Below are 19,012 nucleotides of genomic sequence, written 5' to 3'. Positions count from 1 at the left end.
CATTTGCACTGAGCAAAGTCTTTGATGGCTAGCACGCAGATGTCTTGGGGCTATAGAAAGGAGCACAGAAATGGCAGAGCATCTCTAGAGACAGATGTGAAATGAAGTAGAAAACTCATCCTGACCATGGTGTGCTGTGTCACTAGATGTCCCTGATGGAAGCTGAGGAACAGGAGGAAGATGCTAACTCCTTCTCCAAGGACAAATGTGCGACTAACTCACGTGACTGCCTCTGCTACGTTCCCATAGGGATAACTTTTCTTCTGCTGGCTGGAGCTGCTGCAGCAACCTGGTATTTCCTAGGTAAAAATCCAACATGTTTTGTCCCCACACAGGAGGTGGATGGGGCATAGTCAATGCAATGCCCAGTCCAAAGTGTGACTCTGGGTAATCTTTACAGATTTATACACATGGGCAAACGCCTCTCTCTTACCTATCAGCAGGGTAATCCAGTAGTGTCTTCTGTTGGCAGACTACAGACCATGGCACCTGGAACCAGCCATCCTGCAGTATTACTGTGGCAGCCTCCAGGTCCTCAATCGCCAGTACTCCCCGGATCTTGGGCAGGTGGAGTCCAGAGCCTTCTGGTTGGAGTCAGCTAAGCTCCAGAAGATGGTGAGGCCAATTTCATGACCAGAGCTGGCCCTGAGGCAGTTCAGTGAGTAGAAGAAGGAAGGGGTCAGGTACCCTCATTCAAGTGACAGACTTGGTGGGTCTCTACAGCAAGAGGGATGAAACATGGGGTTGGCCATAGGTCCTTTGCCACTATAACACTGCACAATAGTTATCAGACGACATTCTCGTTACAGCTGAAGGAACTGATTGGTGCCACAGAGCTGGGTCGATATTACAACTCGAGCACAGTGTATGCCTTTGGGTGAGTAGCACCCACAGCGTATTTGCTTGTTCGTGCATGAAAGCTTCCAGTCAATTCTACTCTGGTTTCACCAAAATCTGGCTGTGACAAACTGCTGCAGTCCCTGCCATGAGCTCTATGTTAGGCTGGGCGGTCCGGATCCAGAATGGTTCCATCATGACAGAGCTGGGGATGTTTTGATATTTATGTTCATTTGAGGTCATGATGAAAAGCCAAAACTGAGGAATTTTTCAGAGAAGCAAAAGGTCAAGAGAGGGGAAAAAAAAAAAAGAAGGGCTTGGCATTCTCAGTAGAACCTAAGCAGATGGAAATTAACTAGTGTAATTCAAGAAAATAATTTTATGGCCTGATTCTAGGCACCAGAAGGGAGAGGCCAGAGTGCACCATCAAAAAGCTATTCCAGCCAAGAAGCATGGTCCACATGGGAGTAGAGTAGCAGTGGAATTGGACAGATGTGGGACTACAGCTTTGTAGATCAAGAAAGCAGGAATAACTTCCAAACTGAAATATATATTGCTTTTGATTTTTTTTTTCATGGAAAACTACTTCCCTGAATTTGTCCTTCAGCTAAGGAAAATTGCAATTGTAATGACACTCCATTTTCATCTGAGGAAAGAAAAGTTTCGCTTTCAATTCTTCCTCTAGCCTTTTACTGAACAAAGGTTTGTTCAATTTTCTCTGCCAGCTGGTTGAACAGAGCTTTCCCAGTCACAGTTTCCTGCAGCTTGAGCCTGCCCAGCATTAATAGCTTGTGGTAAGGTACTGAGTCATAAATTATCCACTTGTCACCACTGGGACGTGACACAATGAAGTCTTGAGTGCTTCTTTTTCAGCCCCTGGTCAGCAGTAACCAAAGGTCATTTCTGCCTGAAATGAGACTACTCATTAGAAGAGTCTTGATTAATTATCACATTAATTTGACCACCTATGGTCATTACTAAAGCCAGATGGCACAAAATGGCTTCCTCCCTGAAGGGACTGAGCATTAACCAGCACCATGGACATAAGCAGCTCTCCCATCCCACAGAGTGGTTCCTCTGGATCACAGCAGAGAGCTGGAAGGTCCACACAGATATGTCTGATTTGTGGAAAAACAGTGTGGGGTTAATCTCTGGGGTTTTCCTCTCCAGTGATTCTGGAGAGGAAGAGAGAGGATATTTAACATGCTATTTCTCTGTTAGGGAGGGGGCTCTGACCTTCTTCTTCTGGTTTGCCCTCCAAATCCCTGAGAGTCAGCAGAAGGATATGACTGCCAAGAGGGTAAACACAATGCTCCACCAAGAGCTCTCCACCAGCTTCAACAGCTCAGGCAGCCTGTCCTACCAGACAGAGTACGCTGTCAACCCAGACTCACTGGTTCTGCTGGGTAAGTAGCTGGGTAAGTACCAGCTGCTCAGCTGTGGCCTGAGCAGTCAGAAATGCTCCAAGATTTATTTACAAGGTGCTGAAAGGAGGTTAGGAGAACAGGCCAGAGGCCACTATTGAAGGGGATAGGGGAAATGCAAAGGGAATAGGGAAAAGTGAGGATCAGGAGATAGAATTACACATGTTTCTTCCTGATAGAGAACTGAAGTTTGATTTAAAAAAGCCCAAAACCCTAAAACATTCATCCTTTGAAGGACTAAAGATTATTAGAGATACAGCTGACCATGACCAGCTAGGTAACTTTCTTTTTCCTCCCATCACCTTTGGCTTCTGTGGCGTAAGATCTTACACAGATCACGACTTTGATCAGCTCACCTCAAAAATAGCAAGCAATTAGATTTCCTGCTTTCCTCTGGGAGATTATTCCAGGCTACTTGATTGAGAGAAGAACAAAGGCAACACACCTGAGTCACCACTCTTTTTCCTCTGAGACAAAACATTGTCACCATTTCATTTCTTGACATATAATATTAACAATTGTTTATTTTTGCCCACAGTGAAGATCACAGTTGGTTTATAAAGCTACCCTTAGCGAAGTTCTCTAAAACAGGTGTTAAATAAAGGACTAGGGATGTGTCTATATTCAATGCATCCAAGCCCAATGGAATTTGTATATGGTCTTTCTAATGAGACTTAACTTCTCAGCCTTATCTGATTCCTCTTAGAAATCCTGAAACCTCACAGGTTTTAAAATACATTGGTTTTCTTTTCTCCTGTTAGGAGTCTCATTTCCGAGTTTCTTCTTCCCATGTCACATTTCCAAAGCTTTTTTCCCTAAACATTTTATCTTGTGTTTTTCTAAGGTAAATCTTATTTTAAATATCCCACTCATATTTTCTGTAACTTTTCTTGCACATCTCAATTGTTTTATCTTAGAGGTACATTTTTTTGTGTGCCCAAAGAAAATTTGGTTTCCTCAAAATGATTTTAACTCCGCCATCCAGAGCATCGTGTTAAGATCTTATTCTGGAGATGCATTAGCATCTCCTCCTGCAGTTACCGCAAGTCACTTACTTCTACTTAGGATTTGTTTCCAGCATACCAGACCTTATGCTCAACCAATTTAACTTTCTTAAGAAAGGTATTATAATATGCTAAATGCTTCCAAGTCAGCCCATCTAGCATTTTCGCTTTATTTACTCACTTCATAATGTGATGCATAAACAAATAAAAATGATGGTGCCATTCTTTTAGCTGTTCCCACTTCCCTCTTATTCCCTTTGCATCTATTGCATAGGTTTATTCATTTCAGCAGACCACACTTCTTTCTGTTTTAGCATTTACATACCAGTTGTAGCTTCTCTAGCTCCTTCTGCTTTCCCTAGTCCTTTCCACTACCCTCTCAGAAGCACAGGATAGCAAATAAGGCAAAAGCCAGAAACCTCTTATACTGCTGGGCCAGGGTGACTTCAAGCCAGTGACTGAACCTCTGACTTCATTTGCTCTGAAAAATTGGAGTGAAAAAATTGCTAGCTAATAGCAAATCATTAGCATTTCATTGCTTTCTGACAGACTCATTTGCTGACCTGCTTAAATGTTAAGACACAAAGCTGCAAACCATTGACTAGTGCAGGAACCTCTCCAATGCTTCATTTTTACTAACAGGTCTACTCGCCCCAGGACACTAGTTTCGCTTTTCCCCCAGAGAATTTCAGGACTTCCTTCTCCTTACAGGAACTCAGTCTTATTACCTTCAAATGAAAGAGTACTTAATACCAATTCAGTATACGTCCTTTCCTACGGCACATGAATTTCTCTAGGAGCCTGCCTTATGCTGGAAGGATCATCTTTTCCAACACATCTGTTTTTGCTATGACAAATTGGCTTAGCTCTCCCCACAGAATTGCAAGCTTTTCTTAGGAACTACAAAAGACCAAAGGCCTGACCTAGGCAAGCCCCCAACAACAATTCTCACACCCAAATGACCTCATGGTGCCTTTTATTTTGGCAATTATTCCCAGTAGCACCTGATCTCTGGCTGCTTCCAGTTCAGCTGGGAGGCTGGAGCAAAGCCCAGCTCTCCTGAAAATGTTGTCCACCCTGCCACTCTGTTTTGCACAGATTTGTAGTCCTTGCTGGTGGCTTTCTCTGCATCTCCCTTCTCCAGAGGCGGATTCTGTAAGGATGTTGAGTAGCTCATCAACCAGTGGTCATCAAATGAGACCTCCTTCCCCAACCTCAGTAACTCCCATACTTTTTAGTGAGGGTTATTTAAACTGGGAGAGCAGGGGAGGGGAGAGAAGATGGTGAAGTGGGGTTGTGCCCTGTGGGGTGGCTGGCAGAGGAGTGGGTTGGCTCCCTGAAGCAATGCCCAGGGCATGCTTCCCCATGCTCCTGGGCTGGGGAAGAGGTCCTGAAACAGCTCACAAAAATGGGCAAGGAAAAAAGGTAAAGAAGCCCATGGTAGGCTGGAAACTACGGATTGGGACTGTTGGGTTTGGGGCAGATGCCAGAGAGAGTTCTCAGAGAGATGGGCTGGGAAGAGCATGACTGAAACAGGTTCCTGAGTGCAGATGGAGAAGTAGCTGCAGGATGCCCCATACTGAAGTTGTGAGCAAGCCATTTACACAGGAAGGAAGGGAGTCATCACCTGCCATGCTAGTATTCAGATACTACCAGATTAATCTTTTTGTTTTTCTTCTTGTTTATCTTCCTTTATATATTTTCTTTCTAACAGAATCCAGTGTGAAAGACATAGTAGTGCTGAAATCCACGCTGGGTAGGCTATCTTTTCCTTTCCTTTTGAGTTTTTGACTTTATGGGAAGGATTTTTGCAGGGCACAGAGAGCTTCTTGGCTTTCTGGAGTTGTAAATCCCAGGAAGGGGAGATGAGAACAGTAGCAAGGGAACACCAATGCTGCTGGTTGGTCAGATCCAAACTACATGAAGCAGCTACATGCTGGGTGGCTTTGAGCATCCTGACACGTCTGCCCCAGCAGCACAGCACTGTGCAGAGATAGATACCAACTCCCAGGTGCAGTGCAGCCACCTTAGTCTTGTCTTAAAGAACCCTGTCAAATTGCTTGGTGTACTGGTACAACAGTGCTAATCCCAGACCCCATGAAATTCTGCTGAGTGGGGATTCTCCTGTGTGGCTCTGCACTGGTTGTGTTGTCAGTCATGTAGGGATCTGTTGCCTTAGCAATGTTTGAAGATGCTTTCAGTAGTTTCAGGCCGTGTTGTAAGTGCTGTGGCTGGCAGCTTGCATCAGATATACTGTTAGAAACTCATCTTTAAGCTGACTTTTAATGAAGAATCCTGGTACAGAAGCCTGCTGAAGCCTGGAAATAGATGAGGAGATTGTAAAGCAGGGGATAATATGGGGGTGAGAGGAGAAAGAGATGAAGAAGAAAATAGAGCTAGTAGAAAATAACTGTACAGTGGTGATATTTAAAGCCTGAGGTAGTCCTATCTTAACCAAGGAAGAGGGGTCAGTTTTTATAGAGAGAAACTGGGGCAACAGTAAAAAGGTACCGTTGCCACCACGACATATGTAAAAGTAAACTGAGATCACTGGGATGAGTCAGCCTTACCCTGAAATAGGGCTCACATTGATCTCCCAAGTGACAATACCGTATCTTCATTTCCCTTACAACCACCACCAAGCCCACTTTGACTCCACTTGCATCACTGCGAGGTTTCAATCCCTCTGTCTTTCCTCTGGACCCAGGTTGCTACAGGTACAGCTATGTCCAGGAGGGTGATGTCCTAAGGCTGGAGGGCCCTGACTACCTGGCCTCCAGTTGTCTTTGGCACCTCCACGGCCTCAAGGGCTACATGATCAAGCTGCGCCTGGAGTGGACTCTGACGGACTGCAGGGACCGCCTGGCTATGTACAACGCAGCCGGGCCCCTGGAGAAACACCTCATCACCTCGTAGGTATCTCCTGAGCAGGGCAAGCACGGTGAGGAAGCCGGGCAGGATGGCGCAACGCACCACAGCAGGGGAAGGTGTTAGACTGCATCAGAGGAAATTCTCTTTGATGCAGAACCTGCCTCTTGCTGTTGAGCTGAAGTCACTGATGTGGGATATCACAGAGCCAGCCATGCAGTCTGAGTGACTGCAGCAGCACAAGCTGTATCTCTGCTGGCCTGTTGTTTGACTCAGTGCCTCACAGCAGGCATGTGCTGTGGATAACACAGACATCCATTGTCTCTTTCTTGCTCTTCTTGTTTGCTGCTTGCTTCACTCCCATCCTTTTATCTCTTTCCCCTGAGGATCTATGGCTGCAGCCGGCAGGAACCTGTTGTGGAAGTCCTTTCATCTGGCCCTGTCATGTCCATCGTGTGGAAGAAAGCCATGTACAGCTACTATGACCCTTTCATCCTCTCAGCTCAAGCGGTGCCTCTCAAAGGTGAGGAAGGCTGGAGGAGAGTGACCACAGAGATAGGAAGGTGTCATGGTTTAAGGTTATTTCCTACAATATCACAGCTCCTAGATGTGCTCCATCCTCACTAGGGGCAAAATTCTCTCTATATTGCAAGGGCAAAGGTGGTCAGTAAAAAGAGGCTTAGATATTGCTCCCTCACCTGGACTATAGCATCTGGCTTCAGTCTTTACAGCCCAGGGTCTGGCAAGCAGAGCCCAAGTGATTGTGATACTTTATAGGAAGGCCAAGCTCTCACGCATGGACAGACCGGATGTGGCCTGGACATCACATCCAGACACACTTGCAGATAAATGTCAATTCAATATGAGTCTAAAGCAGCAATTTACATTACCATTACCCTCTCTGGACAGGAGAAGGAAGCTAAAAGTCTTGCCAGGTAGAAATGGCCTCTTGAAGGGGGATTGAAGGGAAAGACCCCAGTCACCTTCAGCATCCAGCCTTAGAGCTATTTTTCTCCTACAGTGGGATGAGTATATGGCATCCCCAGGCTGAGACTGAGCTGACAGGTAGCAGAGCTTTGAATGTTTGTATTTACAGCCTGTGAAGTGAACATAACCCTGCGGGAGGGCCTGGAGCTGCAGGGGAAGATCGGCACCCCACACTACCCCAGTTACTACTCACCCAACACACAGTGTACCTGGCACATGACGGTAAGAGCCAGCTCCTACAAAAGCATCCAACCCTGTTCCTGAAATCCGTGAGGCACTCCCCACTCCCAGGGGGATGAGGGGTACAGCCAGTGCTCTCAGTCAGATCACCATGAGAAGCAAGCAGAGGGTGGCACCCTGTCTTGCCCGCACATAATGTGTGTTTCTGAAGGGAAAGGAGTCTATTATTCCATGCCATAGCTGAGGAGGAATCTGAAATCTGGTCTCCAGAGGAGTTCTTGAAGGCAGAACCAGATTGCTAGAAACTGCTAGGAATTACCATGCTTTGACACCACCAGCAGAGCTACCTTGGGCTGCAGCACAGCCCCAGTTTAGAGGGTGCTTCCTTCTGGCTTGCGATGTGTGAATTGGCAGCTCTCCCCTTCACATCTACACTGCTCGTTTCTGAACTGCGGAATGAGCTGCAGCACTCACAGAAGCCATCGACACTCTGCTCTGGACCCCCTTGCCTGCAGGTCCCATCCCTTGACTATGGGGTCACCCTGTGGTTCGATGCCTACGCGCTCAGCAGACAGAAGCACGACCTGCCCTGTACCCAAGGCCAGTGGATAATTCAGAACAGAAGGTGTGTCCTGGGGTCCTTGTTTCTGACACTCACTTCCCACCTGGGATTAAACTGGGATTAAACCTCTGCAGGTTCCCTGCTCACCTCAGCCACCAGGTCTGAGGAAGGACAGGCTGTCACCACATTCAGTGGCCACTGTTTGCGCTGGTGCCTCTTGCTTATCTAGTTCTTTTTCAGCCTTTCTCATTCACAGGCTCCCCAGTGAGCACATTTCTTGCAGAATTGCTTCAAGTTACCAGCCTGTCTTCTCTGACTTGCTGTTTGCATCAGGCTTCCTAGTTTTCTCCCATGTATAAGCTTGGTGTCCTCCCACATCTCCTGTGTTTGCAAATCTGCCTCTCACCACCTCTGCAATACTATCTCTGTGTGCCATTGCCTTGCATCCACCTCCGTACAGATCTTCTGCCTAGCTCCATATCCTCCTGCTTTGACTGCAGCTGCTTTCCCCTGCAGAACTTCCCACAGTTAGCACCCATACATACCTAGGGCTGCTGCCACCACCAAAAGCTGCTGTACTCCCATCTCCTCATATCAGGCTCAGAGATGGATGGACCCATGGCTTTTGTTTTTCCTCCTCTGTACTGCAAAATTGCCTCTTTTTCCCTCCAAAACTTCCCCCAGCCCATCTCATTAACTTCCTCTCCCCTCTGTCTGTGGGGATAACTTCTTTTCTTCTGAAGTGTCTTATCCAGAAGCTGTGTTCACCTGCTTTAGGATTTTCACTTTTTCTCTCCCTGCCTTCCTCTCTTAAACTGTCAGCACCACAGTTTCTACAGCATGGCTTCTTCAGGAAGATAAATGTAAGGACTGAATTGTTTTGTGTGGCCTGAGTTCAGCACTTGCCCAGGAAGTGGGAAATGTCCAAAGACAGGGTTTCTCCGGAGTCTGGATCTCATGCCATAATTGAAGGCATTTTGCCTTCCTGGCTTTCCCTCCACACCCAGTCTGTGTGGCTCCCTTCCCACCCCAGCCCCACTGACCCCACACTGTTGTCTTCTTTCTCTCTGCCCGAGGCATCCTGTTTGTGATTGCTCCCCAGGTTGTGTGGTCTGCGGACACTGCAAGCCTATGCTGAGCGGATCTCAGTCATGTCCTCTGCTGATATCAGCATCACCTTCACCTCACAGATCTCCTTAACTGGCCCCGGCGTACAGGCAGCTTACAGCCTGTACAACCAATCTGACCGTAAGTTGAGGCTCCTGCCTGCTCCTCAGTGGGGTGGTGGGCACAGCTGCCCCTGTGCACTTGGCTTGCGCTAGGACAAACACAGGGCACATCCCATGAGATCTACATCACGAATGTGCACACCACTCATCTCCCAGAGAGAAGAGGTATTTATGTGCAAAGCTGTTTCTGCACATGTGGCCCTGCCTCATGCTGCAGAACATCCACATGCCAAAACCCAAGGTCAGAGAGTTGACTACAATCTCACCCCAGTGCCCACATCATCTACTGGCCTTGGGAATTCAATGAGAGACCAGCTTGAAGAGACTTTTATTTCAGTTATAAGAGCTCTTGCAGAGAGCTGTTTCCTGCTTACCTTGGACTCCGTGCAAACGAGAGACAAAATAAAACCACACACAAACACACGTACACACATATGCAAATGCACACCCACAGTCTGTCTTTCCAAGGTTTCTCCATCTCCCTCCTCAACGGTGCCTGTAACACATACCAGCCCTGAATATGCACACCTGCAACACGTCTAACACAAACCGAGTTTTAGTAGCAGCTCCAAAGGACCTGTTTCAGCTCTCCTGCAGCATTCAGGCACCAGAGGTACAGCACGCCAGGCGGGTGGTTGTCCCGGCTCTGTCCATTGGGACACCAGGAAGCAGGGTCATGGCCCTCCTTCCCCTGCCGTATAGCCGAGCTCTGTTAGCCCTTGTTCAGAGCCGACGCCGTGGTGGATTCAGGGGAGCTGCAGCACACGTGTGGTCAGGGGGGTGCAGCCCCACTTTCAAGCCACGGTGCTCTGTTGTGAGGAGGTTTCCAGGCACTGGGGACTAACTACTCTCTGGTGGTTTCACAGCTTGTCCTGGGGAGTTTCTGTGTTCTGTGAACGGTTTGTGTGTCCCAGCCTGTGACGGGATCAAAGACTGCCCCAACGGGCTGGATGAGAGAAACTGTGGTGAGTGATTTCTTCTCCCCTGTGGTCCCTGCTCTCAGCAGGACAAAGCTCCTTGTTCCTCTAAAGGCAGGGAGAGATGGAGAGGATTCGTTTGGCCTAATTACAGCCTTGTACCTCCCCTTCAGGAGCTTAAACCTCTGCATCCTTAAAAGCCTCAGCCCACTGCTGTATGGATCCAGCCTGCTCAGGAAGGAGCAGCCATGCTCTCACTCCTACGTACAGCACAGTTTTCCTGGGACAACTCCCTAGTGTCCGTGCACCAAGAGTTTCAGGCAGCCCGAAAGACGCCGAGGCTGTGCCCCACCTTGTCCTGCTCCCCACCTCTTTCCCAGCCCCGACAATCAACCTCAGTCCTGGCCTACAGCCCCCTCTGCTGTCACACCACTCAGCATCCCCCTTCCAGCCCTCCCATCCTGACCACATCTCCCCAAGCCCACTCTCTGCCCTGCTCTCTCCCCTTTCCCCCCCCAGCCACTTGATCTGTACAGATCCTCTCCCATATATTGTGCCCCAGGCTGAGAGCACCTAAGTCCTCAACCACCCATCAGTTCTTCATGCCAACAGCAATTAGCAGTGATGCAGACTTCATCCCCAGCATCCCAGGACTCCTGCAAAGCCCCATTTTCATAGGAACAGCTATTCAGGCTCATGCATGGCACCTAATTCATCTATTCTCCCATCCTTGATGTAAGCTGGGGGTTCACCAGTTGTCCTCTGTAGCTGGGGTTTTTAGAGATAGAGAGATCCCTGAACCACTGGAGACAGTGGCCAATTATGGAAGATTCAGGGGAAGGTATAGAAATGTCTAAAGTGAAAAGAAGGAGAAATCTTTCTCACAGAAGTTTTCATTCAGTGCTGGAAATGTGAGAGCTCTCACAGGATCACTGAGGTTGGGTCTTATACTGTCTGTGGTCTTGCTGACAGTGCACTCTGTCCCATCATCCAGCTGTGTAATATCAGGGCTTTCTTGCTTCCCTCATGCAGACACGAATACATATACATCCTTATGAATATCTAACCCTTTCTTGAATCTTGGCCCCAGGCATCTCTTGTGTCATTCAGTTCCAAATTCAGACCAAGACTGAACAAAAACTGCATTTGTTTCTTGGTATTTTCAAACATCCTTTCATATTTGAAAAAGAAAAGGGAAACATCATGATTTCTTTCCTTTCTTATACTCTTGCCACTGTTGCATCTCTGCTTATTCACTCTATGTCTGCTTGGAAAAGTCCCTGTCTTTAAAATCAGTCTTCACATTGCCTCAGACCTTCACGTGCCTTTCATCATCGGGAAGCCTCATGCTAATTACTGACGAACTTGTAGTCATTGTAGTAAAAAAATGCCCAGAAGGAACTGGCCCGTCATGTTTGGTGTTGAACAGAGATGCACACGAACACTGGGCAAGTTCCTGCTATGAAAATCTATAACCAGAAGTCAGACTCTGTGATGGGTGGGCACCTTAACCCCATCTCCATCCTGAGCAGTTGTCGAAGCTCATGGACATTGAGGAATCCATTGCTGTTCCAGACTCACCTATCAGAGAGCGAGGGGAGCAGCTGGTCTGTAGGGCAAGGTGACCCATGAGCTGAGGGTGACAGCAAGGCAGGAGGAATAGTTAGCTCACTACACAGGATGCAGTCATACAGAACCTCAACAAGGCAAGTAGACCAGGTCTGGTGATGGTCACCTGGGAACAGCCAAGAGTCCAGTGACCTCCAGGCAAGTCCATAGTGACGAGGCAGGTCTGAGGACAAGCCAAGAACTCAAGGAAAGTCAGCACCAGCAAAGTGTAAGGCAGGGTACAGACATACCCACAACATATATCAGGCAAAGACCACATGGCTGCACTATACCAGAGATGGTCTTAATCACACCTATGTATGGGGTGGGGAATGAGGTTGCAGAACCTACTGGTGCATGCAGGACCCTGACCTCACACATGACGCCTTGTCTTGCATGGTTAATTCCTGGGTGCTTCCCTCCCTTCCCTTGCAGTGTGCCCTGCAAAGTTCCAGTGCCGTGAAGACAGCACTTGCATCAACTTCAGCAGGGTCTGCAATCAGCAGCTGGACTGTGCCAACGGGAGCGACGAGGAGCAGTGCAGTGAAGGTAGGGAGGGGACAAATGCCTCCCCCTATGCTCGAGTCAAGGCTGTCGGTAGTGTACTTCCCTCTTGTAAGGTAAAGGCTCCAGCTGGGGGTTAATGTGCCCAACCTGCTCATGATGTTTGCTCTGTTTATAGCTGACCAAGCTTGCTCAGAAAATTCCCTGTCATTATTTCTGTAGTTCCGCCAAGCTCTCTGTTGCCTTTTTCCCCCCACGTAAAGGACTGCGGGCTGTGCCTACAACCAGCTTCCCTCCCTCAGCCTCGGCTCCCCCTCCTCTTTGCAGGGGTCCCCTGCGGTCCTTTCACCTACCGCTGTGAGGATGGGACCTGTGTGAAGAAACCCAACCCCCTGTGTGACACCACTGCAGACTGCAGGGACCTGTCTGACGAGAAGAGCTGTGGTGAGGAAATGCTCATTTATACATGCACCAGGCAGGTTTGGGATGCCACAGAGCCCCCTTTTCCCCACCACCGTCAGCACCTACCCTCCCTTGCCCCACCACCTTCTCCCTACCCTAACCCCGTGGCAACAGTGCCAGTGCTCCCTCCTACAGTGGAAGCAGCAAGGATGAAGATCTGTGCTGAGCTGTGAGCAGGCATTTTTCTCTTTGGATGGCTGCTCCCCATCTCCTTCAGGCAGAGGCATCAGGCCAGATAGACATGTCTCACACACCAGGTCCTACCCACAGGCTGCCTGCCGGACCACGATGCTGGCTTATGTGAAGTAATGCCATCCTACAAGGCTCCAGCCAGGGAAATTACCCGTGACTGCATGGTCACTGGCAGGAAGGGAGCTTATGTTTTCATTTCCCTGCTTGTTTTATCCAGAGCTCTGGTGGGAGGTGAAGAGGAATGACTGTGAGGGTTCCCCAGCAGCACAGCAGGTAGCACAGACAGGATGCTGCCCCAAAGACATCCCCAGGCTAAGGCTGTGCAGGCATCCATGATGGCACATGCTGGGCACAGTGCTCCCTAGACCTGTCCTGCACAGTACATAAAGCATCTGCTTGCTGGGCAAGGCAAGGGATTAGAGGTCAAACAAGCAGGATTTAAGTAGGAAAGGAAGGGCAGGCACAATATACCATGTTCCCTTCCTCCCCTGAAGTACCTGCTGCATCTCCTCTTCCTCAGACTGTGGGCTGCAGGCCCCTCTCAGCAGGATCGTGGGGGGTGAGAATTCCGTGGAAGGGGAATGGCCATGGCAGGCCAGCCTGCAAGTTCGGGGGCGCCACATCTGCGGGGGAACACTCATTGCTGATCGCTGGGTGGTCTCAGCCGCGCATTGCTTCCAGGATGAGAGGTAAATAGAGAGGGGAGGGTGCTGAGCGGGAGAAGGGGTTGCATTCCTTTCCATGTCATACATGATGGGAGGATCTTCATGGCTTGGAGCTGGAGAAAGAGGTATGGATACACACACTCATGGTTGGGTGTGCATGCAGGGAAAAAGGGGCAATGCTGGATTCACAGAGCATCTTTGGGAGGGCAATTGGTAGTGGAAGATACTTCACAGCTGACCTTTGCTTTGGCTCTGGCTATCACAGCCACGGAGGCATCAGCATGTGCTAGGATAGAGCTGGAATGGCATTACCTGTGGAGGATGTTGTTTGGGTTCTGTGCTGCCAGCCGCCAGGTGCTGACCTTTCAGGAGTCTCTCCCCCAGTTCCTTCCACCCAGTGTACGTGCCACAGCAGCAGCAGTAACATACAGATCAGGAGGGTTTATTCCTTCTTCCAAACTGTGAAGAAGTGAGGAGGAAGAAGGTCAACGGCTGTGTTGGGCAACAGGGGTGGGGGGGGAGAAGGAGTGTGCACCCTCAGACCCAGTCTCCACCTCCTCCAAACTCCCCTTTTCCTCTATCCTCACCTCCCCAGCTACTACAGCTGGGCTTCCCTGTCTGTCCTTTCTTCCTGCTGCTATGTGAGCTTGGGGAAGAAGAGCTGTTGGTCATCCTCGGTATGGTGACACCAGCCTTGGTAGGCCTGGGGCTGCACTGCAATTGCACTTCTCACCTCACCCCCGCTCCTGTCATGCTCCTACCTGTGTCCTACGACTCGGCAAGAAAACACGCCAGCACTGGGAGTAGGACTTTCAAGTGGCCCACGAAGGCTGAATTGGGCATTTTGGAGTGTCCCAATGCAGGATGGGTGGGAGCCAGCATAGCCCTGTTAGATGGATGTTCTGTTCTCTGAGTTATCACTTTGTTAGGCTAATCCTGGCTTTAGCCCCTGTTTCTGTGAAGGGCTGTCATGTCTTTTAATGCCCTCCCCCCTGAGCTGCTTTTCTCACTTCACTCCCTCTTAGAAATCTCTGAGAGCTTGCTCCCCTCCTCCACGTCTCCTTCTCCTTGCAGCTTTGCTTCACCCACTCAGTTCTTGATCTCTGCACTACCATAGTCACTTGCACACGACCAGCCCCACTTGCTCACCTAACCTATATACACATTTTAGCCTGCTTTGCTAAGGAAAATAAGCAAATATCAGCAAGTTTTCCTGTGTGTATGAGCATCTTCCCGAAGTTGGTCCCACTGCACAGGCATGTCGAGGAATCAAAAAGATGTCCCACCTATTTTCTTCATACCAGCAGCCAAATAAGTAAGAGGCCCCTCTGAGGGAGACAATCATCCCTATCAAATACCCCTCAAAAGACTGCAATAGAAGACACCAGGCTCTGCCCATCCTTCTATGTCCCTGTGATGAGTTATCTTCTCTGCTGCATCCTACAGGCTGGCCTCCGCCTCCATCTGGACCGTTTACTTGGGGAAATACTTGCAGAATGCCACCAGCCACACCGAGGTGTCTTTCAAGGTGATCCGCCTCTTCCTCCACCCTTACTACGAGGAGGACAGCCATGATTATGATGTGGCCCTGCTCCAGTTGGACCATCCTGTGATTATCTCACCCTTAATCCAGCCCATCTGCTTGCCTGCTCCTTCTCACCTCTTTGAGCCTGGCCTTCATTGCTGGATCACTGGCTGGGGAGCCCTCAAGGAAGGCGGTAGGTGCAAGGTCTTATCTGGTGCCTGCTACAGCAGAGCAAATACAGAAACATAGGTTCAGATGGGGGTAGGCAGAATAGGCTTCTGTTTACCCCAAAGCATTATGCCTCCTTCATCCCCTTTGATTTTGGGTCACAGGTTGGCTAAAGTTACCTGCTGAGTGCCTTGAAACCTCATTCATGGGAGAGTGGTAATCTGTATGAGGACAGCATGTCTTCCTTCATCCAAAGACTAGAACAGCCCTTCAGGAGCTAGGGGTCTGTGTAGTGGCTATTCAGCCATGGTCACAGCATGGAGCAGCTCCAGTCCCTAAGCTCAACCCCATGCTTACACAGACATCTGCTTATAGCAACACTTTTCCCATGTCAAAGACCCTAGAACCTGGATCCCCCCAGACACACGTGTAGTATTAAATTCAATGGGAGCAGTGCAGTGTCCCCTGAGGACCGCACTGCGTGATTGTTAGCATGTGCCCATTTTGACCACATAGTGGTCACATACTTCTGGGGTTCAGCATGGGCCAAGACCTGTTCCCATGGGGTGGTATGGATCAGTCCATTCTGTTCTGTGAGGAAGAGTTTAGCTGCATGGGTATGAACCTTTCATGTTCCCTCCCCACAGGGCCAGCAAAACAGGTCCAAGGTGTTCTCTAGTAGTGCATGGCACAAAAATATAGATGCCGTCACCCAGGTCAGCTTAGTGCCTTCACTCACTCACACACTTGCTCCAGCTGCTTCTTGAATGAAACATTTGGGTGTCTATCCAGAACTGGACCTTCCTGGTTTGTATATTTAGCAGTAAGAGCTCAACATCGATTTCAGTGAGAAGCAAACCCAAAACTTTGGCATCCCAAAGGTTTCCCCAAACCAGAATCCCCTTGTCCCATAAGCTGAAGTGCCCACAACATATCCCTGTAAAAGGGGGGCTGAACGGGAATGTAATTCCTTGTATGTAGGTGTAGTGCCCTGCTGAAAGTTAGATTGTGATGCCAGTGAAAAGCAGAATAGAAATGGCAGCTTTCGGCATGCAGTGGGATGGGCATGGGCTGGGGATCACAGTAAACAGTGGGAAGCTCCACCATTGCTCACCTGCACTACTTTTGGTGCTATACCCCTCAGGGCACATCAGCAATGTTCTGCAGAAGGTAGACGTGCAGCTCATCCAGCAGGACATCTGCAGCGAGGCCTATCACTACATGATTTCTCCCAGGATGCTGTGTGCTGGGTACCACAAGGGCAACAAAGATGCCTGCCAGGTGACAGAGGAACTGTGGGATGAGGGTTGACTACCAGAGGTGGGGTGTGTTCCAAGTCTCCCAAATGCACTCCATAGCCTGAAGTAAGGGTGAAAAGACTACAAAATACCTGACTCTCCCAACACTTCCTCTGATCTAAGTGTCCAGCAATAGTTCTCAGGACCACTTTTCCCAGCATCTTTGCCTTAGACATGATCCAATTACACTTAAACTTCTCCTTTTCTTATTTCAGCCCATTCTTCACTCTTTACCTCAAACTTCCAAGTCTTGTGTCTACATGAGTCTTTTACCCCCTCAGCCTCTTTAGCACTTGTCACACACATTAGCCTGTCTGTTCCTTAATTACTATCAATCTCAAGGAACTATTATGTCTTCCATCCCCCTGGGTAGCCAGTTAAATTCCACCAGCTTCCTTCCTCTCCGTGTATTTGGAAATGCCACACGGAGCAGTAGGAAACAATGGATCACCATCACCCCATTTTCCTTTCCATTTCTCTAGGGTGATTCTGGAGGTCCGCTGGCCTGCAAGGAACCCAGTGGCAGGTGGTTTCTGGCTGGTTTGGTCAGCTGGGGAATGGGATGCGCACGTCCGAATCACTATGGAGTCTACACCAGGATCACTCAAGTGCTGGGCTGGATGAACCAAACCATGAGCTGAGAAAAGTGCATCTCTGCCTTCTCCCCATCAGACCTACGCCCACATGGCACTCATTCCTGATCTTGCTCACTTGCCTCTCAGAGAAGGAGAGTTTCTATGTAGGATGTTGTCAGACCCAGGATGGTGCTGTGGGAGTTGTGGAGAAAAGCAGGCAGACCCTCTTCCCCCTCAGTGCTTCCCAGGGAGCACCCCAAGGTGTTTTTAGGCCATGTATCCAAAAGAGTTGGGGGGGGGGGCAATGACACAACACACAGCAACGGTCCCAAGTTGATGGAATAAGGGGAGCTGCACTTTCCATGAACCATGTGATTCAGCTGCAATCTTATGCTGGAACATTTGCTGAAAGAAAAATGTGACTGATGTAGTTAGAGATTCCAGTAACTGTGAAATCAATCTGCCTCCCTCTTCCTTCCTGCTGCTCATCTTTCTTCCCCCTTCCCCTCCCATCACTCCTCCTCTTCCATCTCCCTAATTGCTTCTTTTCTTAGCCGGCGCGTGCTGCTCAGTGTGCTGCTCAGCTCAGCCAGGCAGCTCTTCACATCTCGCTGACTCCCAGGCATGAGTCCAGCATCACACCCCCAGGCACGTGTCCTGCCTCCCTGCTGGAGCAGCACCCAGCCTCTGCTGCTGTGCTTTCCCCAGGGAAAGGCCCATCAGAGCAGTCTCCCATCCCCTTCCCTCTGTCCTTCTAAATACCTTTAACATGAGGGCACCTCAACTGCTTCCATCTCCTAACTCAGATAATCCAGGAGGTGAAGGAGAAGGCTTCAGTGCTTAAAGAGTAACTGCTATGGGTTTGGGTTTTTTACTAAAGGTATACATATATATGTGTGTGTGTGTGTGTATATACAATGGGCCACCCTCTGAAATTAAAAATAAAACTCATTTGAGGGTTTTTTTGGCTCTAGTTTGCATTACTCTGTTAAAAATTACCTTGGGGGTTGTATCTTTTTGACTAAACTCCAACCCCGGCACTGAGAACTGGCAAAAATTTCCACACCCCTATGGTCTCTCTCAGCTGTCCCGCAGGCACAGTGGGGTCTAGCTACATGGAGGGTCCTCATTTAATGTTATGATTTAGGGTTGCAGATACCAATAATACCCAGTTGACTGCAGTGGAGATGCAGCACCATTGCAGTGGGCAGTACCTCCAGCCCCCACAAGATGGGTGCAGCACAAGCAGCTTCTGGTGGCTCCAGGTGATGAATCCTCTTCTCCAGCTCCCACCCTCTGCTACAGCACTAAGTTTCTGCCACTTGAAATGAGAGGCAGCAAGAAGGAACAGAGCGTGAATTTTATTCAGGAGTTACAACCTGGTGTCCTCAGGCACAGCAGTGAAGCCAACATCCCGCTCCACAAGACAGGGATCACCACATCAGGTGCCAGCGTGTTCTGGGTACACGTCTGTCTCCTTGTCGCCCTGCCGACACAGGACTGCTCTGGGGGACAGGGAGAGAGGCACCAAGGATGTGGTACCCAGCACAGGGACACCCCGTGAGCAGTACGGGTGGCAACAGAAAAGGGCAGTGTCTCTGCACTTGCCCTCTGCCCACAAGCCCTGGCCAAGCTGCCTGCAACAGCGAAAGGACAAGGGGTAGTCCTTCTGGTGCTGCCACCATCTCGGGGCCCCAGTCGCACCCAGGGTGTTGAGGAAGGGACCGCAAGCTGCAGTGGCTTATCACTGATGTCCCCAGCAGGGGCCACTGTGACATTAAGGAAAGCCAGCTTGCTAAGCATGGGGGGGCCCTGGGATCCAAGCCACTACAGTAGCCATGGGGGCTCCATGCAGCATCTGCCTTCCTCCAGGGATGGAGGCTGAGGCCTAAGAGGTCAGTTTGTAAAATAGAGTGAAGGGGACTGGGGCGGGGGGGTGTGGGTGTCACCGTAAGGCAAAAGGCCGCCGTATGCTGCAGTACAAAAATAAAGATATAAACAAGAAAT

General features: G+C 49.3%; 1 protein-coding gene across 1 annotated transcript; it reads left to right on the top strand.

Annotated features, from left to right (window-relative positions):
• Nucleotides 1-146: 146 nt before the first annotated feature.
• TMPRSS6 (transmembrane protease, serine 6) lies at nt 147-17,071 on the top strand. Its single transcript, XM_010018947.1, has 17 exons — nt 147-303; nt 473-615; nt 810-877; nt 2,059-2,243; nt 4,980-5,021; nt 5,973-6,177; nt 6,520-6,656; nt 7,230-7,342; nt 7,816-7,925; nt 8,965-9,110; nt 9,958-10,056; nt 12,052-12,165; nt 12,448-12,564; nt 13,295-13,463; nt 14,886-15,157; nt 16,277-16,413; nt 16,913-17,071. Exons 1-17 carry the CDS (start codon nt 147-149, stop codon nt 17,069-17,071), a joined length of 2,373 nt encoding a protein of 790 aa, XP_010017249.1.
• Nucleotides 17,072-19,012: the final 1,941 nt, after the last annotated feature.

This window comes from Nestor notabilis, unplaced genomic scaffold (genome assembly GCF_000696875.1).
Source record: "Nestor notabilis isolate BGI_N333 unplaced genomic scaffold, ASM69687v1 scaffold6107, whole genome shotgun sequence".
NCBI classification, from domain to species: domain Eukaryota; kingdom Metazoa; phylum Chordata; class Aves; order Psittaciformes; family Psittacidae; genus Nestor; species Nestor notabilis.
Note: the sequence above shows the minus strand (reverse complement) of the source record. Positions and strands in the feature narration are given on the sequence as shown.